This window comes from Choloepus didactylus, chromosome 2 (genome assembly GCF_015220235.1).
Source record: "Choloepus didactylus isolate mChoDid1 chromosome 2, mChoDid1.pri, whole genome shotgun sequence".
Classification (NCBI taxonomy): domain Eukaryota; kingdom Metazoa; phylum Chordata; class Mammalia; order Pilosa; family Megalonychidae; genus Choloepus; species Choloepus didactylus.
Genome location: NC_051308.1, coordinates 106,453,823 through 106,476,815, shown reverse-complemented (window position 1 = coordinate 106,476,815; position 22,993 = coordinate 106,453,823). Strand labels below are relative to the sequence as shown.

General features: G+C 36.9%; 1 protein-coding gene across 1 annotated transcript; it reads right to left on the bottom strand.

The window, feature by feature from the left end:
- Nucleotides 1-13,006: 13,006 nt before the first annotated feature.
- On the bottom strand, nt 13,007-13,954 carry LOC119517060 (olfactory receptor 6K3-like). Its single transcript, XM_037813544.1, has one exon. It carries the CDS (start codon nt 13,952-13,954, stop codon nt 13,007-13,009), a length of 948 nt encoding a protein of 315 aa, XP_037669472.1.
- Nucleotides 13,955-22,993: the final 9,039 nt, after the last annotated feature.

The window sequence follows — 22,993 nt, the reverse complement described above, 5'->3', positions numbered from 1 at the left end:
GTCCTAAGGCATACTTTTCCTTTAGCTTTGGATCTGTGGACTTAGAACAAGTTATGTGCTCCCAATATACAAAGGAGGGACATTCATAGAATAAACATTCCCACTGCCATAAGGAGAAACAGTAAAGAAAACAGGGTTAACAGGACCAAAACAGTTCCTAAAACCTGCAGGACAAACTCCATTAGATTTCAAAGTCTGAGAGTCATTTACAGAACAACGTTGCATCCTTGGGGCTTGACAGAGTGGGAGTATAACCCTTCCTAAGGGCCTTTTTGGCAGCTGTTTCCTCTCCAAATGCTTGGGTGAGTGCTCCAACATATCCACACATTGGGGACACCACCTTCTCGGCCCCACCCTCCTCAAACATTGGAGCAGCTCCCGGATTCCTTTCCATCTCCGGGACACACGCTCAACCCCTTCAGAACAGTGTGGTGGCAGCCAGGCTCTCCCCAATTCCCTGGAAATGTGCTCCACCCTCTTTGGGACCTGAGGTGGCAAAACTCTTCCAGAGCATCGAGGTGGAAAGCCCGCCCTCGACCTCCAGGGCAAACTCACCCTTTCCATGCATGTGGGCTGCTCCGCTCTCCCAGCCCGAGACCTCCTGACTCCGGACCTTAACCTCCATGGCTCTGTCTTTGAAGAGATTTTTCCTTTAATTTTTTCCTTGTCTGTCTCCTCCAGTCCAGACCAGCAATGGCTCTGTCTATAAAGATCTTGCAAAAATTCTGTTGGCTTTGCATGAAGCACACAGGGATCAAAGCCATTAGACAACAGGACTTTCCACAAATCCTTTCTGGATAATTCCATCTCCAATCTTGGCTTGTACTGAAGTGGTGGCTGGGTTCCATGTTTGGTTACATCCTCATGTTGGGCTGTAGCTTCTGGGATTCCAACCCCTGGGATTCCACCCCCTGGAATCTCGTAATTTTCCAAGCCATCAACTTCTGGTTTCTTTGAACCCAAGAGTTCAGTTCTAAGTTTATCTCTTTCCACTCGCATTTTACTGTAAGCTGCAAGGAGAAGCCAGGGTACATCCTCCACACGTAGTCTGGAGATCTCCTCAGCTAAGTATTCCAGGTTGTCACTTTCAAATTCTTCCTTCCATCTGACATGAGGATTCAATTTTGCCAAATTCTCTGCCACTTTAAAACAAGGATCGCCTTTCTTCCAGTTCACAACAACACGTTCATCGTTTCTGTTCAAGACCTCGTCAAAAGTATCTTTAGAGTCCATACTTCCACAAACAGTCTCTTTAAAGCAGTTTTGGCCTTTTCTATCAAGCTCCTCACAATTCTTCCAGAAACTTCCCCTTATCCATTTAAAAAAGCCGTTCCAACATGTTTGGTATTTGCAAACTCAGCAGCAAAAGCACCCCACTTCTCTGGTACCAAAATCTGTTCTAGTTTGCTAATGCTGCGGAATGCAAAACACCAGATGTCTTTTATAAAAAGGGGGTTTATTTGGCTACACAATTACAGTCTTAAGGTCATAAAGTGTCCAAGGTAACACATCAGTAATAGGTTACCTTCACTGGAGGATGGCCAATGGCGTCCGGAAAACCTCTGTTAGCTGGGAAGTCACGTGGCTGGCGTCTGCTCCAAAGTTCTGGTTTCAAAATGACTTTCTCCCAGGATGTTTCTCTCTAGCAAGCTTGCTCCTCTTCAAAATGTCACTCGCAGCTTCACTCCATTCCATCTCTTTGAGTCAGCACGTTTATATGGCTCCACTGATCAAGGCCCACCCTGAATGGGTGGGGCCACGCCTCCATGGAAATATTCTATCATCTGCAGTTGGGTGGGGAGCATCTCCATGCAAACAACCTAATTCAAACATTCCAACTTAATCCCCACTATTCTGTCAGCCCCACAAGATTGCATCAAAGAATATGGCTTTTTCTGGGGGACATAATACATTCAAACCAGCACAGCTACTGTGAATAATGTTGTTATGAACATTGTGATATAAGTATCTGTTTGAGACCGTTTTCACTTTCTTTGGGTATACATCTAGAATTGGAATTTCTGGGTCATACGATAATTCTATATTCAACTTTTTGAGGAACAGCCATATTGCTTTCCACAGTGGCTGCACCATTTCACATTCCCATCAACAATGCTCTAGACATCCATTTTTCAGTATCCTTTCTAGTACTTATATTCTCCTTTTTTATTTATTAATAGCCATCTTTGTGGGTGTGACATGGCATCTCATTATGGCTTTCATCTGCATTTCCCTAATGCACAATAATGTTAAGCATCTTTTTATATGCCTATTGGGAATTTGTGGATCTTATTTGGATAAACGTCTATTCAAATGTGTTGCCCATTTCTTAATTGGGTTGTTTGTCTTTTTGCTGTTGCACTGTAAAAGTTATATATATATACATAAGCATGTGTGTGTGTGTGTGTGTGTGTGTGTATTTTTTTTTCTGGGTGTTAAGTCCTTAAGTGATATATGTTTTGCAACTGTTTTCATCCATTCCATATGTCGTTTTTTCACTTTGACAGTTTTCCTTGATGCACAGAAGTTTTTAATTTTATAAATGGAATTTATCTATTTTTTCTTTTGTTGCTCTTGTTTTGGCTACATATCTAAAAATCCATTGCTGAATCCCAGGCCATAAAGATTTGCTGCTATAATCTAACAATTTTACAGTTTTAAAAGTTATATGTTTAAGTTCTTGTTCCATTGTGAGTTAATTTTTGTATATGACGTGAGGTAGGGGTTCAACTTCATTCTGTTGCATGCAGATACTAAGTTTTGTCAACACCATTTGCTGAAGAGACTATTCTTTCCCCTTGCATGTACTCAGCATCCTTATCAAAAATCATTTTACCATAGATAATTGGGTCTCTTTCTGAAATTTCAATTCTGTTCCATTGGTCTACATATCTGTCTTTATGCTAGTAGAACACTGTTTTGATTACTGTAGCTTTGTAGATCAATCTGAAATTGGGAAGTGTGAGCTTTCCAAATTTGTTCTTTTTCATATGTATTCTGACTATTCAGGGTTCCTTGCATTTCCATTTGAGCTTGAGGACTGGCCTTCAATTTCTGACAACCAGTTTTTTTGGAGGATCAAATGGGATAATACTTACAGAAAACTGCAAAAAAGCTTATTGTTCTTATCATTATCACTAATATTCAGCAGAGGGAATGGAAAGCATGGTGAGAGAAGAGTGAAAGGCTGAGGGGAAATCAGTGTTTACTATTTGCATATTCAGAGAAGCATGATCTTGAATGAAGTCTATTTTGACTCCCACAGCTCTTCTAGATCCCAGCGCTCAACTCTACAGTCTCAATGAGAGACAAGGTTACACAGCCACAGGAAAGCTTTTACATCTGACCCTGGGGAATTTAAAATTACAGTCTGACACTTTTCCCCAAATTTGTCCCTTAAAGAGGAGGGAGATATGAGACATTTTCCTTTAGATCCTGCATCGTCTATAGAGAAACTCCCAGGAAAGACAATCTCTCCATTGTAGATATTCCCCAAAGGAACTTCAGAGGCATCTATATCTGCAAAGGCAGATTCAGGAAGGGGCAGGTGGCTGTAGAGATTATGAGGAGCAGTTCTTGTAGTCTCAGGCAGGAGTAAGTGCTGGACTGCTGAATGAGAGGGCAGCATCCAATTGAGACCTCTAATATGCCTTTTTACTCCTACTGTGTCTGCCCAGTATTTTCTTTCTATCCTTGACTCTTCAGAACCCACCTTTTGACCTGGTCTTTCAGGGTGTCAAAGCCCAAGAGGGCTTTTGAAGCCCAAGGACTCAAGAAAGCACCCTTCGCATTCTGAGACATGAGCTTTTATTTTAGGGGCTTACAGGGTATGAAGTCAGCTGCTCTGAATGGTGGCAGGTTCAGGGCTTGGTGTGTAAGGTACTCTGTGCTTTGACTCTGGTGGGGGCTGAACAAGCTGGTTATAAATGGCTCAACATTCCGTGGGTATCAGAGCATAAGGCAGAAGTAGAGGTCTTGTGATACAGAGAGGGATCGTTTGTAATCAACAGGGAGCAGGGGAGGATTATAGGTTATCTTGTAGATAATAGTATCTCAGTGAGTTTCAGTGAGGAGGTAGTTTCCCCAGAGGGTGATAAGCTACAGCTTACATTTAGCAACTGAGGCTTGATTTTACAAGGAGAGTAGGTCAAACCTTAACTGACCTAGGTCATGCAAGCAGCTATGTGCAGTCTTCAAGGCACTTGGTGAAGGCCCTGGGCCCGGGGCTCCCACATAGGGTAAAGTTTCTCAATAGTTGGACAAAAACCCATATTTTAAAAACTTGTAAAATCTCCTCAGTAGGTTGGGTAAAGTCAATATTCTTGTAAGTTCATCACATGAATGAAGAAATTAGAATAATGAGACATGAAATCTAGAAGGGATGTTGGAAAGAATACATTGCAGTTAACAGATGCAGATACTGATGATGCAGGGTCTTTCCAACACTAAAATTCTGTCAAAGCCTAAAGAATTACGCATTTCAGGGCAGAGGGTTGGTGGGAAGGGGTTTCTCACAGCCAGTTATTCTTTTTGTCCAAGACTAAAATCTAATTCAAGACTCTTTTTATTGTTCAAAGAATACGTCTACACTGAGCTCCCGGGACACTGCTCATTACCTGTCATCCTGGGAATTTTTAATGTCTGTATGTTTTTCAGGAGCAAGGATAATGTTTCATTCACCTTTATGTCGCCTTGAAACTATGGTAGTGATTGTCACAAAGCAGACGATCAATCAATATATGAGTGTTTGCTGAATCAAGGCATGAATGATAAGGATGCTGGACATAAAAATGAGAAGCGCCACACTTGGAACAACAAAACAGTCCCTCTGTTCAACTTATGAGCGTTTTCACATTTGACATTCTCGACTTTTCTCTTAGCCAAATAGTCTGCTTTGTCCATATATGTCCTACAGAGTGAACCCCCAGTGTCTATTTTCAGGTGTTTTAGGCTGAGGTAAGGTAAATCCAGAAGCAACATAAAAGTCAGAGTTTCAGTCAGGAAATACCTCAAATCTCTCATGCCTCTCCACTCAGGCTCTCCTCCCTTCTGCTGAGCACCACTGCCTGTTCCTTCTGAGTTTTTCTCTCCCGTCTATCCTCCTTAAGGCTTGAGAAACCACGTGAGAGGAATCCTTTATAAACTGTTTTCCTTAGCCTGAAATATACTTATTTGAATATGCTTTTGAACTCTGCATTGCCTTGCCCACCGTTATAAGACTGGGAATCTCCTGAAGAAACTCCATCAGCTCAGGCCTATGAAAACCTAACTTTCACCTCACATGCAGGACAGTCCAGTTATATAGGAGCACTCAGAGTAGGAAACAGAGAGAATGACTGGTGAAACTTGACCTAAAATTCCTCCTGGGTGTACAAAATGGTAGTGGATTTCTAAGACTGACAGGCCTGGGTTCCAGTTATGGTTTGGCACATTGCTATGCAATTTTGGACAAATTCTTTCTCCTTACTGGCTCTCAAGCTCCTTGTCTATAAAGAAATAATAATAACATCTCTATTATGAGTAAAAACCAATGGAATAAAATATATAAATTAAAATATGTCAAGTACCTATCACCATTCACATTACTTCTTATCCCCTTTAAAACACTATTTCATTTCCTCTTCTGTTTAATTCCTCATAAGGAAATTTCAGTCTACTTGAAGAGCTAATGCTGTATGAAAATATTGAAAATGTAAAGAAGGATAACTAGGTGTCATAAAGAGAGACAGGTAAAGCACGCTTAGGATTCAGAAGGGGGAGGACTACTTCTGGTAGGAGGGATCAGTGAGAATTCCAAGAAGGGGGGAATATTGAGAGGACAGTGGAAGCTAGGATCTAATAAGAGATCAAAACAGTGGAAAGAAGGAATGGCATATGCAACAATATGCAGGAAACTATTCCTATTTTATTGAGCTGTTGAATATGTAGGATGATATTCGGCTCCAAAATTGAATTGGAACCAGATCAGAGAAAGCAATGAATATCGGGTTAGGACCTTTGAGTCTTATCCTTAAATGTTTTTTTAAAGGAAGGGAAACAGTAAAAGCCATGCTTAGGAATGTTCATCTGTAGAAAGACTTGTTAGAAGATGACCAGTGAAAAAGATACCAAAATAGTCAAGGTGAGAGATAATGTATACTCTAACTAACCTTAATTAGCGTTGCAAAATTTTAATTGTCATTTCCCCTGAGCAAGTAGATTATCATCTGGTTTTTACTGCAGCTGATGTTTGTGACACTTCTTCTCCAAGATAGCCATAGGTATGAAAGGAGTGATTTTTTATTCTGAATGATTTCCTTCTCTAGGAAGGCAGAATTCAAGAGTCAAACGAAGAAAACAATTCAGACAGATTCTTAATTGCTTTATTCCCAGGCCCCACCCTTGACTTGTTCCCAGCCCTCACCATAGTTCATTACAGGAGCAGATCTATGAGTAATGGCACCCTTGGTTTTTGCTCAAGGCCATCACACATAAGAACATCCATTTTCCCCTTTAATCCTGAGCTTGAAGGTAACTTAGGAGACATCTGGTTCTTTCTACACCTGATGTAGGAACCCTTTCTCTGCATATAATGAAAAAAGGCAATCCAGCTTCTGCTTAATCATTTAACCAAGACAACCTCATCCAAAGTTGGAAAATTCTAATCATCAGAAAGTATTTCCTTATTAGAGTAAACTTAATATGGTCATTAAGTCACCAATCCTTTTGAGAGAAATGAAATCCTATTGAGAGAAAGGAAAGTGTGTATTACACATTTGATCTGGGGAAAGACTGTGTTCTGTTTGAGTCAATATGCCAGGCTCCTCTGATATATTTGATTTCTCCTTATTTGTGATCTTAATTTAGTTTATGTTCACTGAACTTGTATCACAAACCAATAGGTGAAATGGTGTCCTACTATATCAGAATTAATTTAGAAAAATCTGAGATATGAAAGCAGAGAACAATATCATTACAAAGAAAAAAGACTGAATTGTTCAACATCTCATATCCCAAACAAAATAACATTATCACTAATTTTTAACCCTATAAACATTTCTCCTCAGACTCCCTGAGCCTAATTTCTAGCAGTCACTCATGCAATATTAAATATTGTTGTTTAAGTCAACTGAAAGAGTACTAGCTCAGTGTCCTTTTCCTCTATCTAGTACAAAACTTAGTTTATCCCTGACACAGGACAAGCCTGCCTCCTGGAGCCAAGTGCATCTTCCTCTTACCTGTGGTTGACACAGTGGGGAGAACGTTCTCCTTCCTGGGTCTATACAGTATAAGGGCCCTGCAGCCTGGCAGGAAAGACTGCTGTAATTGTTCCTTAAGGTTTCTGGGAGATTTCTCTACTGAGGAATTTTCCACAGATGACTAGAGAAAAATAGAAAATCCATTTCCCCAAGGGTTAATTAATGGAAACCTCATTCTCTGATCTTTTCTTATTAGTTCTCCTTAGTGTTAGGAACTTCAAGAGTCTTGATAAAGTATGGGCCTCCCTTGATAGATTTTCTCAGAATCAGCAGATTATATGAATATATATCATTATGAGGAATTGCTTTCAATAAGAACTTTATTTTTTTCTTTTTTCTCCTAACCTAAAGGTCAGTGGCATTTTTCAAGGCCTATTCAGTTTTCTTCAGAAAGACATAATTTCCATGGCAATAATACTTTTGAGTCTGGGAGAGGCAATGCTATAAAATTTCTTTTTTTATTGAAGATATTCCTTTATCACAAGATCTAAATATAGACCATGACTTCACCCTTTTAGCACAGTGATTCCAACATAGACTTTAGCACAATATGATACCAATAATCTCTATATTTCAAAAATGGCACAGTCCTTAAGCCCTCCCTATATCTATGTCTCTTGCAAGAGGCAGCTCCTCTAATCAAGAGGTAGAATCTCTTTTCCTCTCCTTGCATCCCCTTGTGACTTGTGCTGGCTGACAGCATACAGCAGAGGAGATTGTGTTCCAGTTCTGAGCCTAGTCCTCAAGAGGCCTCACATACTTGGAATCTCTCTCAATACCCTAACCAGCTATGTTGTGAACAAAGTCAGACTAGCCTCCCAGAAGGTGAAAGACAATGTGGAAAAGAGGACAATTGCCTTAGCCAATGTCTTCCTAGTTCAGCCAGCTCTAGCCAGCCAGCCACTGATCCTGGACACATGAATGAACATAAGAATGACCTATTTGATTACGGCCCAAATTGCCAACACAAAATTATGCAGCAAACAAATGGTTACTTTTTTACGCCACTAATTTTAGGGGCAAAGGATAACTGATATGGTCTCAGAAATCATGTTTCTCATCTCCAATTTTGCTTCACTCCTACCCATAAACTATACAACAAGAATGTTATTCTAAAAATATAATTCCTTACTTAAATCTCTTCAATGGCTTCACCTGATAATTGGAATAAACTCCAGTATCTCATAACATGACCTAAATGTTTCTGTATATATTGCCCATGACCTTCATCTCCTGGCTCTCTCTTAGTCACTCTGTCCCATCTGCACATACCTACATTTTGTTCTTGAAAGGAAATCAAATATTTGTCACCTCTGAGCATTTGCACAAATGAATTCTCTTATATATTTTCTTGGCTGGTTTCTTCTCAGTTTTCAAGTTTCAGCCTAAATGCTATTTCATCAATGAGAACTTCTCTGTCTCTTTTTCTGAAACTAATGTAGGAAAAATTTGTAAGAATGCAACTACTTGGTCAATAACTATCCACATTTGTTCATTCTTTTGGCTCATATTGCTAAATTGCTCTAGAAAGGATTATATACCATTTTGAAATCCCATCAGCACTGTTTGCCTGAGAGTATATATTTCCTTTATCACATTTTAAATTATAATTTTTTAAAAAATAAAACTTGCTTTTTAGTGAAATAAAATATTTATTATAAGTAGATTAGAAACTGTATAACTGAACACAAAATTGAAAAAAGAGATCACTTGTTAAATTTGTATCCAAAGGTAATCAGAGTTAAAGACCTAAGTTCATTTTGTTTTCAAATTGAGAGCCACAACCCATTAGGGAATAATGAAATCAGTTACAAAAATGCCTTTTAATGAAATTTGATAAGAATATAATAGTATAGAAAGATCAAAGGCATCACATAAAGTGTTAAGTATTGTTTTTAAAAATATTTCTGCTATAAATACGAATATGTAAGTATTTTCATGTATGTGTAAGTGCTAATTTATGATTTAAAATACATTCATTATTAAGAATCAAAGTCAACACAGTCTTTTAGCAATAATACTTGCTCCTTATTACCCCATTTATCTGCTCTCATTGGTAGTAAAAACCCATGAAAGGGTTATCTATACTTAAAATCCCCAATTTTTCTGATTCTCTTTCTAATAAAGTATTCTAGCCAGGGTTTTGCCTCCACCACTTCATGCAGATACGTCTTATTAAGATTACCATATACTCCAGGTGGCTAAATCCAAATATCAATTTTCACTTCTTATCATACTTAACCCTAAGCAAGATTTGAGAAAGCTAATCATTTCTTCCTTCTTGATATATTTTATTCACTGGACTTTCAGGACAGGAGACTCTTGGTTTTCTTTACTTCTATTTCATTTGTAATTCCATCTGAGTCACATTTGTTGGTTCTTTGCACTCTAATACGTAAGGAAATCCTGTTGGTTCTATTTGTCCATCTCTAGAATTGGAACACGTTTCTCCATCTCCACGGCTGCCACCCTGACCTGAACACCAGCATCTCTCCAGGATTATCCAACAGTCCCCTAAGGACTCCCAGCTTCCACCCTTGCCTTCCTTCACTGTCTTCTCCACACAGAAGCAAGTGTGATTCTGTTAATGTCTAAAGTAGACAGTGTCCATCCTTTGATCCAAACCCTCCAGTGGCTTTCCAATTCTCAGAGTAAATTAGAAAATCTAAATCCTTACAATGGCTTTCAAAGCCCTATATGATTGATCCCTTTTTCTTTTTATTCTGAACTCATTTTCTATTTTCCATGCCCACTTCCTACTCTATTTCAACTATGGTGGCCTCATTGATTCCTTGCACAGGCCAAACACATTCCCACGTTAGGGCTTTTTCCCTAGCTTTTACAGCTTCCTGCAGTATTCTGCTCCATATATCATATAGCTAACATCTTCATTTTCTTCAAATCTCTTTTTTAAAGAGGGCATTCTAAATGAGGTCCAACTAGGCCAGTCTATTTAAGATTATAATCCCCCTACTCACTCTGGAACTTCTAATCCTTCTCTATTTCTTTTTCTATTTTCCACAGCACACAGAATTTCATGTACTTGTCTTTATTATTTTTGGCTTATTTTAAATACGTATTTTTTGTCTCGCCTTAGTGCAGATAAAGGCTGAGACTATTTTATCAATTGTATCACAAGCACTTAAAATAGTACCTGGCATAGGAGCCTCAGTAAATATTTGTTGAATAAATAAAGAAATGGGTCACATAATTATTTCCTTAGTAGGTTAGTATCTTTTAATCTCAGCAAGATTTTAGTGCTAACTATACAAACATTTAAAGTAATCAAAACCTTTTATTCATATTTTGCATTGTGTATTTTATTTAGTATTTTATGTATTTGCATTATTTGAGATATTTTGACCTATTGAAATACACGATGAGCCTTGTAATTCTAATTTTAAAAATGTAATAGAGCAATTAATTTAGACTTTTATATTAATCACCTTTACTGAAACAAAATTTATAGTCAATAAAATTCACACCTTTTATGCATACAGATTGATGTCATTTGACAAATGTATGCACCATTGTAGCTAACACTTCAATCCAGATATTATGATTGTTATTTTAAGTTGAAATCATACCGCATTCATCACAGGTTTGAAACAAGATTTTGGATTAACCATATTTATAATTTGTTGCTTTTTAGATAATAAATTGTTATTTTAAAACCCTGTAGAGGCTTTACTTATTCATTCAGAAAACTGAGGTACTTAAATTGAGGTACTTAAAAACCAAATAGATTATAACATATTTCAAAGTGGACTTAAAATGTTAAAGGGATTTCATTGTAAAGTTTGTAAATAGGACAAAATATTAATCAAATACATTGTTTTAGTTTATTAAAGTTGTCAAAGTGCAGATACCATTAAGTGGGCTAAATTTTATAGTCAGGATTTATTAACTTGCAAGCATACAGTTCTGAGGTCATGAAAATGTCCAAATCTAGGCATCATCAAGATGGTACCTTATTACCGAAGAAAGGTTGTCGGCAATCCGCAATTCCTCAGAAACAGGGCGAGGCACATGGAGGCGTCTGCTGGTCTCTCTCTTCTCTCCTGGGTTTGGTTGCTTCCAGCTTCTGGTTTCAGTGGCTTCCTCTCTGTTATGTGGTTTTCTCTCTGTCTCCTGTGTATTTCCCTCTCAGCGTCTGTGTCTTGTCTCTGGATTTCATGCTCTTACAAAGGACTCCAGTAAGAGGATTAAGACCACCTGAGTCAGGCCTCAACTGAAATAATCTAATCAAAAGGTCCCACCCACAATAGGTCTACACTCACAAGAATGGATTAGCTTTAAGAACATGATCTTTTGGGGTACATACAGTTCCAAACCATCACACACTTTTAAAATTTATTAATCTATTAGATTCATAAACTGAAACCTAAGATTTTTTAAGCAGGAGTTTAAAAATTATAGAAGATCTAGGTTTTTAAATGCTTGCTTCAAATAAATTTGATATTAATGTTGTAATTTGAGTAACTTCTATATGATTTTCATCCCACAAATATTCTCATTAAGGCTATCAAAAAACTCATGTTAATGTAGGAGACTACTTGAACTTCCAGGAGTGAGAGGAGATGAAGAATTGAGCCAGATCACTGATACATGGAGGGAGTGGGGTCTGGAGCAGATGTGAAATGAGGCACGAGGCCCCTCTTCCACTTTAGCACCCCCATGTGGGTCCAGCTGCCTGGCCGTAGCTGATTCAGACTTTTTCCTTCATCCTGTACCTTATACTACCAAGGTTTCAATTCTTAACTTCTGGTTATCCTCCTGCTCTTCATACCAGTGACTATTGTCCTGCATCCCCACATGAGCTAGGCCAATATCTTCCTTTTCTAAACACGATTTCTTCAGTCCATTAAACTACTATTGTGGTTTTGTGGGGGAAGGCAGGGATATTCATCCCAGAAGACAAAATGTGTGTCAATGTTTAATGGTGAGTATCAGTTACAAAACAAAGAAAGCAGGAAAAATATTCCAGATCAGGAAAGCAGTGGGAATAAAGACACTGAGGTATGCAACTAACCTAGCATTTTAACATAGCAGAGAGCAATAATAATTTTTAATAATAGTGATATTAACTGAAAGAAACCTCATCAAAGTATAACTACAAATCTTTTTATAAATTATGTATTATTTTAATGGCCTTAAGTCTTTATGTTGTATCTATTTAATCTCCAAGCCCTAAAGAGTGTTTGCACTGGAAACTCCAAAACAATGTGAAACACAACCCACAAAGGAAATGATAATAGCCAGTGGCTATATGTACCACATAATCATTGTAATACATTAGGAGACTATCTGTATATGAGTAAAGGTCTACAGGCTGAATGTTAGGAAGTCAGGATTCTTGCTCACACCAAGATCATCTCATTGCTGGGCATCTCATTAATTTTTTTAAAGTGAAGAAAATAACTCATAAAAAGGCAAGGTGAATATAGACTAAAAGAGATGGTAGGGAAAATATTTAGATGTGCAAGTCATAAATGTGGTTATTGTTTAGCCTAGTATACTTTACTGATTCTGAAAAGATAACACCACACTCTTTGGAGTTACAAAGTGGAGAAAATACTGTATTATAAGCTGCAGAAACTTCCTCTGTCTGTTTGAATGATAGTTTTTAGATTAGAAAATTGGATGAAGAACTCCCAGTTGACAACATGGAAACAAAGCATGCACAGTGATTTTAGAAACTGATTTATTAGCCTATGAAACTGATGAAGAAGATGAGAATTCTTTGAGCAGATGTGTGTGAACTACATTTAGCTCCCAGATATACTGAATATCTTTTGAGAACAAAGGATTTTCTTGATGGCATTTTTCATGTCTCTGTTCCTCAGACTGTAGATGATAGGGTTGAAAAGTGGGGCAAGGACAGCAAACATCAGAGCAATAGCCTTGTCCAAAAGTGGTGGGAAAGTGACAGAGAAGCACAGGTACATGAGGGACACACTGCCAAAAAACAGCAGGAAAATAGTGATGTGTGCCGCACACGTGGAGAATGCCTTCTGACGGCTCTCACCTGAGGGAATCTTTAGGATCACAGTGATGATTCTTATATAGGAAAGGGTGATGATGGAGACTGAGGTCAGAATGGAAATAGCATGGATCACATCTTCAACCAGAATTATGGATGTGTCTATACAGGCCAAGCGCAGCACAGGTTCAAAGTCACAGAAGAGTTGATGGATTTGGTTGGGGCCACAGAATGGGAGGGTAGAAATCCATACAATCTCTGGCAGTAACATGAGGAAGCCAAAGATGCAAGAGCCAGTGGAGAACTGGATGCACAGCCGAGGGGTCATAATGATGGCATAGCGGAGAGGGTTGCAGATGGCAACATACCTGTCAATGGCCATCGCTGTCAGCACTAGGGCTTCGCTGACCCCAAGTGAGTGGAAAAAATACATCTGCAGGAGGCAGCCAATGAAGGAAATAGTCTTCTGTTCATTGACCAGATTAGAGAGCATCTTGGGGATGGTCACTGTGGTGTACCAAATCTCCAAGAAAGAGAAGACGCTGATGAAAGTGTACATGGGATTGTGAAGGTGTGTATCTAGATGGACAGCAAAGAAGATCATGAAATTTCCAACAATAATGAATACATAAATAAAGAGCAGTGGGATGAAGAATAAGAGGCCGCCAATTTCATACTGAGGGAAATCAGAGAAATAAAACTCAGTCACCATTGTCAGATTCTCCTGGTCCATATTTTCAACTGCTTCACTTACTGAATAATGGAATCAAGCACAAACAGTCAGACTGTATGTACATTTAAAGAAAAAGACCTTTTTTTTGAAGCAGCTCAATAGCAAAGAGTAAGTTGATGAAATCAAATACACTTTGTGAACTGTTTTGCAAATTATAAAGTGGTTCTGTCCAACTTGAAAATACTTTTTAGTAATTGTAATATCTTATTTTGTCAACTCTTCTGTTAGAAGAGCAAACAAATTTGTTCTTTTGACATATACATTGGTACAAACTTTCCTGAATAGCAAGTTGGCATTTTTTGATTAAAACTGTTTAGAGCCTTTTTCTATAGCTTAATGAGTTTGTTTAAATATAAAATAAATTATACATAAAGATATTTCATGGATTATGTATTACCATAGCAAATTAAAAGCAACTAAGTGGACGTTTTTATTTTTTGAGATGATATATTGGGGACATAAGATGAATTATATCAATATGATTCCCTCTGTGGATAAGGATGAGACCATTTTAAAATAGGCATCATCAAAACTAAACGCAGGTATCAGATTCCTTTGCTCTGCCTCATTGTTTTGTCAGCTTAGCAATGGAGTAATAAGGAAAAGCCAAATATTGTACTGAATGTAATTTACTTTAAACACAACAGCTTAGACCTGCATGATATATATGTGTGTGCAAGTAGTTTTAATCTGTACCCTAAGAGTGGCTTGTTAATAGTTGAAATACGCTGATGAAGAAATCATGCTCCAGGGATGGTTTGTTATTATTTGAGAGACTTAATCAGCAATCCACATCCAGAGGCAGGTTTAGCAAGAGCTTCAAATATCCACATATAACCCACAACGTAGAGTTCTTGATTAGCATAGAGCAGGGTTTCTCAACTTCATTAATTGCCATTTTGGTCTAGATAATCCTTTGTTTTCGGTTTTCAGTCTGGGGGAGTCACTCCTGTATATTGTAGGATATTTAGCAGCCTCTATCCACCAGATGTTATTAGCATATTGTCCTTTCCCCAATCGTGACAGTGAAAAATGTCTCCAGAAATTGCCAAATGTCCCCTGTAGGATGGGAGGGGAAATTACCTTTAGTTGAGATCCACTCAGTGTCAGAAAGTTAGAAATATATAAATGTCTATGAGCAGGAAGGTGATCAAGATAAGTATATTGGCAAGAAATATCCCTAAACCCTGGCATGAAGGGATATAAGAATATCAAGAGCCAAGCAGCCTATAAAACTGGGATGGGTGTATTCTGCCCAGGGCCCACTCATTCCCATGTGAATCCTCTCTTAGTGTTGGATACATCACCTGGTGTCACCAGAAGGTTGGCTTCTCTACAGGTCAGAATTTTGCCATATTTTGCCTTTGAGAAAGCATTTCATTCATTGTATTAATCAGAGAGCATAAAAGATAGAGAGCTGAGGCTTCTCCTATGAGTTTCCAAGAATATTGTTATTTATGGTTGTTGTGCCTGCTTGATAATAAATGTGTGTGGTAGAATTCTGAGACTTGCTCTCCTCATATAAACTTCTTGGTAGTGAGGTTATTGGAGATGAGACTTCTAAGTGTAGGAAGCTACTGATATCTAACAAAAAGGGTCAGATAACTGTGAAGAGGCAATAGAATAGATAAAACAGCTAGAAAAGTATATTCTAGAGGCTTTCTGTAAACAGACAGTCAGCTTGGCATAAGCAACCAAAGTCTTTTTTATATTTGTTTGTTTTAATTTTTTGTTTTTGTTTTTAGATATAGCAAGATAGTATATCTAATCTGAAACAGAAGAAAAATGAGGGTAAGTTAAATAAACTTAGGTAAACTTTTACCTAGAAAACAGATTCCACAAGGAAAACAATAGTTTATTCTTGGATCATTTCTTGCCTAAATTACATTTAACTGGACTCATTTTTTTCAGACTTGTCTTGCTCCAATCCACCCTCCATAAAGCTAACAGAATAATCTTTCTTAAATGCAAAGCTGTCAATCTTCTGTTCCAAAAGCTTATAGTAGCTCCCTAGAGCCTTCAAAATCCAAAGCATGACAAATAGTATGAACCTGTATGAGACACTTTAAATCATTTTGACATTCCCCAATGTCTTTTGGTTTGATTATCCCAAGTCTGCCCTCCTGGTCTTATAGATAATAACACCCTTATCATATTCTGAGTTCCTATTACAGAGGCAATAGGGAGAGAGGTAGAGAAACTTACATTACCCTCTGTGGACATATTTTTTTGGAATTAGAAAATTGAAACTTGAAAAAAGAGAAATTTGACAGGTCTTTAGGCAACTCAAGTCTTTAGGAAGGAAAGAAGATGCAAATAGAAAGGAAACTTGATGCAGATACTGGGGCCCAAAATTATACCTAACAGGAATCCTCCTATATTTTTGGGGAGAATGGATATGCCAGAACCTCAGCTAGTATGCTCCACTGGTTATCCTGACATTAGTTTACTCATAAAGGTCTTTCCTGACTCCACTAAATTAAATGTTCCCATACAGAGTTAGAATTAAACCCAGAAATCAACGGAGGTAAAAAGAATCATAAGTTTAATGGCCCAGACAAAATTAAATAGATGATTTCTCCAGGTCTTTTTTAATTTTGTGACCATCTCTAGTCCTAGGACACAGACTCACCAACACCACTGCCACACCCCTAGTCCTGAACTTCTTCCCTTACCTCATATACCTGCACAACCTCCGCAAAGTTCCTACAAGTATTTCTTCATTAAGTCCAACAGAAAGAATTTCTGTGGAATCTTCCACAATATATAGCAGAGCACAGAGCCCACGTCTCTTTCATAGCCACCACCTCCAGAAACCAAGAGGGTTTTCTCCTGTTTCCCCAAGTGTCTTCATCTTCAGTGTTCTGCAGCCCCACAAGGAGGAAGGTTAGAATCACAACCACAACTCTAGGCTTCTCGGGGAATAGCAAGATGGGGAAAGACTTTCTTCTGAAGAGCTCTCCCCCAGTGCTGACAGGAAAGCAACATGCCCCATGTGGCTAATTAGGGAAACACTTGTTGCCACTCTCCTCTTTCATGAAGTTGCCACACCTACAGGTTGCGAGGTCTAAGTCAGGCCAGAAACCAGATGGAAAGGGATACCTGGTTTTCCTTTCCATCCAAGGAGTGAAAGAATTGTTTATATAAAAAGGGCCTGCTGAGGCAGGAGAAGCAAAATGAAGCACTGTGTTGGTACCAAGTTAACAACACATGGTTCAGAGGTTTTCTTCATTCTTCACTGAAGCAGATTCAGAGCAGTTCAGCAGTAGCACAGCACAATTCTGAAGTTCATTATAGAGGATTCTGCCAGCAGCTGCTCAGCACGGCTCAGCAGAGCTTCTTCAGAAGGTTCCAGGTGATCCTGACTCTATTAGCAGTAGTGGCAGGAGTGAGGGGCTCCCATGAGATTTCACAGGCTTCAGGGGTCCCAGCAGCAGATGTCCCCCAAGAGATGGCTTCGGGAGAGAATTCGAGGACAACTTTCCTGCTATATGAAAACTGTATAGATGAGTGCATATGAGCTAGTCCCTGGAGAGGCTTGTGATTCAAAAAGTCTCCCAATTAATGAGTGGGGAATACAACCAAAGAGACTGTTTCTTTCTGTTATCTTTTTCCCTTTTATAACTGAAATTGGTACCGAAATTTATCTAACTCCAGGTAGATAAAACTAAAGAAAAAGTATACAACTTCTTCTCTTACAAAAAGAGATAAAACAGGCACGAAGTGTTAAATAACTAATGGGTAACTAATAGAATTTGGAAACAGATATGAGATAAAAAGAAAACTGATAAGACATGGATATATATGGTGTAAAAAGGAGTCAGAGCAGAGGTGACTCTATTAACCTGGAACGACTAGATAATTAAAAATAGGTACTCAATAAGTGTCGGATGAATGAATATATGGTTAAACGAATGAATGAGTGAATGAATGAATTTTACAAATTGGTTAGTGATCCGAGGATAGATTTATCTGTAGCCATACTAATGTTTACCTCCCTCTCTTCAGTTTAACTCCAGAAATCTTCCCAATTGTTTAAGATAAATTCCTCCCCTTATACTCTGAAGCTCTGTGTCTCATCTCATGCAGGGATATTGCTTCTTCGATTGTCCTACTTTATCTATCTATCATCTATCTGTCTCTATCCTCAAATCCTTCCTCTCTAATTACTCTGTCCCTTTAGCCTATAAACATACTCAAATATATCCATCTTAAAATGAATACTCTTCCTCTATGCATTGCTGTTTTCTGGCTGTCATGCTATTTTTCTTCTCCCTTTCCTTATTTTCTTAAAAGAGTAATTTACCCTTTTATCTCCAGGTCTGGCTCAGTGCACTTCTCATTTACAAGAAACCTATCACCTCGCTTAAGAAACAGAACATTATCAATAACTTTGACGTCTACCATATGCTCCTCCATAATCCAATTTTCTTTCCTCCCATATTGCATTTCCTTCTGTCCCTATCAGAGATCACCACTAAACTGTATTTTGTGTTTGTTATTCTATTAATCACATGTATATGCAGTCCAAAAAATATTGTGTACGTTTGCCTGTTTGTAACTCTATATAACCAGAATCATACTTTATATATTATTTTACAATGTATTCCTTAACATTGTGTTTTTGAGAAACATTCATATCAATGTGTGTAACTGCAGCTTTAAAAGAAAATCACTGATGTATTTTATAAATGTGACACAATTTAATTATCCTTTAGGCATGTACTTTATGTGTTGTAGGATATTTGCATCTTCAGTTTTATTAGATACTGCCAAATTGCTTTCCAATGTTTGTAGTCCACCAACAATGTATGTGCTTCTATTGCTACACATATTTTCCAATACTTTGTGTGGCCATATTTATGGCTATTTGGTTGTTGTGCAGATAATATGCTGTTGTAATTTAATTTGCAGTTCCCTACTTATCAAAGAGGTTGAGCACATTTCCATACATAGCCACTGGAAATATATATCCTCACTGAGTTTTTTTGTTTTTTTTTTATCTGTCTTAATAAATTTCTAAGTAGAGTAATTACTGTCAGTTGTATATGTTACAAATTCATGCTCCTAATGTGTATCTTGCTTTTTCACTTTCCTTATAGTACCACTTAGTGAATGGAAATATTCATATAGTTGAATTCATCAGTCTTTTCACTTATGGTTTATATTTCTATTATATTGTTCAAAAGAATATTTTTCCTATTGCAGGTGGTAAAAATATTTTCCTGAAGTGTATTCTAAGGTATTAAAATATGTTTTTCATATTTAAATCCTTAATCCATCTGTAATTGATTTGTGGCCAGGTAATGAAGTCAGAGCCTGATTTTATTTTATTTTTGTCATGTGGTCAAACAGTGGTTTTAACACAATTTATTAAACAATCCAATCTTTCCCCACTGTGCCAGCTACTTCCTTCTTTCCCCCCATGATCTGCTTTATCTGTTCTAGCAGATATCAAGATTCTATATAGTATTTGACTTCCACTGGCTTCTTTACTTCCACTGGTGTTTCTATTATATTGCATGTTCTTTGATACATTGTTAGACAAGTCCCACCATTTTGGTTCTTCTCCTTCAAAATTCTTATTTTATATTCCATTCCTCTCTATTCAGAACGGGATTTTATTGAAATTGCAATGAATAGATTCATTTGTAGAAGATTGGGATATTTATATTACTGAGACATTCTATCCCTTACTAGAGCATATCAAGCAATTTATTTAGGTGTTTAATATTTTCCAGTAAATTTATAATGGGCTACTTTTAGATATAGCTCATCTTTTATTTGTTTTATTGAAGGTTCATTTTATTGTTGATATTTCATATGGTATCTTTTATCATATTTTCTATCACCTGCTGCTAGTTTATAGCAATGCAGTTGCTTAATATATTGTTTTGTATCCATATACTTGCTAAACTTTCTCTTTTAATTTGCTTTTAGGTGTTTTGGAAGTTTCTATCCAGAATTTTGTATTTTAAAATACTGCTAGTGTTTTTCTTTCCTTATAATCTTTATGTGTTTTGTTTTTTTTTTTTTTGTCTTTTCTGGCATAACATTGATGTTTTTGATGGTGAATATACATGTCTTGTTTCTAACTTTAGAAAGAAGGTTAATGTGCATAATTAAATATGATTTTAAAAGGTTTTTAATATATGGTTTGTTAGATTAGAAAGTGTCTCCTTCTGGTTCTCATGTGCTAAGACTTTTTTTCCTTTACATGGCAAATGGAGGCTGAATTATATCAAATTATTTTCTGCATATATTGCCATAACTGTGTAATTTTCCTCCTTAATCAGATAGCATGCTGAATTATGTTAACAGATCTCTAATGTTAAACAAACATTTGTTTTTGAATAAATTTTATCTTGGCCTTGCAGTATAAAATATGCATTTTAATACACCACTTAATTTGTTTAGAATTTGGAATTTTTGCATTAATATTTATGAGAATGAATTGCATATGGTTTTTCTTTGTTATGCTATTTTTGTATAGCTTTGGTATCAAGAATATAGTCTTATAAAATGATTAAGGGAGTATTTGCTTTCTTCCTAGTTTCTGGAAGAATTCTTCTATGATTATTATTTCCCATTCTTGAATGTTCGTTGAGTCTCAAAAGTGAATTGTTTTGGTTTGATGCCTTATTTTTTGGAAGCTGTCTAATGATTTATTTTTTAATATAAATAGTACTCTTCATTTTTTATTTCACATTGAAATAGTTTTAAGAAGTTATATTTTCCAGGAATTTGTCATCTTATTAAAATTTTAAAGTTTATTGATATAAAGTTGTTATATATCCTCTTATTAACCTTTTAATCTTGGTTGGCACTTGTTGTAGTTTGCTAATGCTGCCAGAATGCAAAACACCAGAGATGGATTAGCCTCTATAAAAGGCGGTTTATTTGGTTACACAGTTACAGACTTAAGGCCTTAAAGTGTCCAAGGTAACACATCAGCAATCGGATACCTTCACTGGAGGATGGCCAATGTTGTCTGGAAAACCTCTGTTAGCTGGGAAGGCACGTGGCTGGCGTCTGCTCCAAAGTTCTGGTTTCAAAATGGCTTTCTCCCAGGACATTCCTCTCTAGGCTGCAGTTCCTCACAAATGTCACTCTTAGTTGCTCTTGGGGCATTTATCCTCTCTTAGCTTTTCCGGAGCAAGAGTCTGCTTTCAACAGCCATCGTCAAAATGTCTCTCATCTGCAGCTCCTATGCTTTCTTCAAAGTGTCCCTCTTGGCTGTAGCTCCTTTTCAAAATGTCAGTCACAGATGCACTGAGTTCCTTCTGTTTGTCAGCTCATTTATATGGCTCCACTGATCAAGGCCCACCCTGAATGGGTGGGGCCACACCTCCATGAAAATTATCCAATTAGAGTCATCACCCACAGTTGGCTGGGGCACATCTCCATGGAAACACTCAAAAGAATCACAATCTATCAAAACTGATACATCTGCCCACACAAGATTACATCAAAGATAATGGCATTTGGGGGGACATAATACATTCAAACTGGCACACCACATAATTATCGTCTACCTTGCACTTCCGATATTTCCTTTTGTGCTGTCTTTCTTTTACTGTGAATCAGTCTTACAATAGGTTTGTAAATTTCATTAGCCTTTTCAAAGAATTTCAACTTATAATTTTGTTGATCACATCTATTTATATCTTTATTTTTTTGTTCTGACTTATTATTTACATCCTTCTTTTTTGGGTTTATTTTGTTATTTGATAACTTCTAATGTTGGACATTTTGCTAATTACTTTTTTGATTTTCTTCTTTTCTACTTTAATCCTTTAAGGATATAAATTTCCCTCAATGTACCATTTTACCTTTATCTTATAAGATTTGGATAGCTAGTATTTTCCAATATCTATTTACAATTTCTTCTTTAAACAATTTGTTATTTAGAAATATGTTTTTAAATGTCCAAACACATGAGATTTTATATTTATTCCTTTAATTATTCATTTCTAACTTAGCCTAATAGAGTCAGACAACCAGTATTATATGATACCAATTATTTGAAATTTATGGCAATTTTCCTGAAAGCCTAACAGTGAATTTTTGTGAGTTTACTATATGGGCCCAGATAGAATGCCAGGTGTGTAATTGTTGGGCATCAGGTTCTATATGGTGCATGAGATCAAACTTATTAACATTAATTTTGTTATTCTAATAAATCGTATCTTTACTGATTTGAGATATCTACTTGGAAATGGTTAAAATTGCTACCAGAATGACAGATTTATGCATTTTTCTGTAGTTCTGTTAATTTTCCTTAATATATTGTGAGAACATGTTTAAAAGCACATAGAAGCGTAGTGTGATGCCTTCCTAATAGCACAAGTACTTTATATGTTATAATGATCCATTTCACATCTAGAAGTGCTTTTTCTGTAACATCTATGGACTTTGTGGATGAAATTAAGTATTTTGAGATTGCCAGACTAGCCTGGAGAGAGAGGTAGATTTGAAAATGTTACTGTGGTGCCTCTAGAAACTGGAAAAGGCAAGGAAAAGGATTCTCCCCTAAGGCTTCAAAAGAAACCTGACACTGTTGACACCTTGATTTTAAGAATTTTCACTACCAGAATTATAAGTTAATAAACTTGGGTTGTTTTGAAAATTTACATTATATTTCTATTTGTGTGTATGATTTACCCTAGGAATTTTTATGTTCATATTTAACTTAAATTCTGGAATTATTCACTATGTCTATTGTCCTTCTGAACTATGACCTTAGAATGCTTTGTTTCTGAGCATTGCTTCTAACACAGATGACAGTGTTCCCCCTATTTTAACTCCATCTTGATTTTCTAAAGATACAAATAAGATGTTGTTTTAATGTATTGATTTATATTTGTCTACAATACCTCTATTTTATTCTAGTGTCTTCTATCTCTTGAATCTATCTCAATCCCCATTACCATTGCTCTGATAACACATTGTTTATTTTCTGCATGAATTATTGGAATAATCTTCTCCCTGATCTCCCTGTCTCCTACAAATCTTCTCTTCATTGTTGTTAGAGTGGTC

Bases quoted from the DNA above. Each gene is read 5' to 3' on its own strand.
- LOC119517060 (XM_037813544.1), bottom strand. From the start codon at position 13,954: ATGGACCAGGAGAATCTGACAATGGTGACTGAGTTTTATTTCTCTGAT.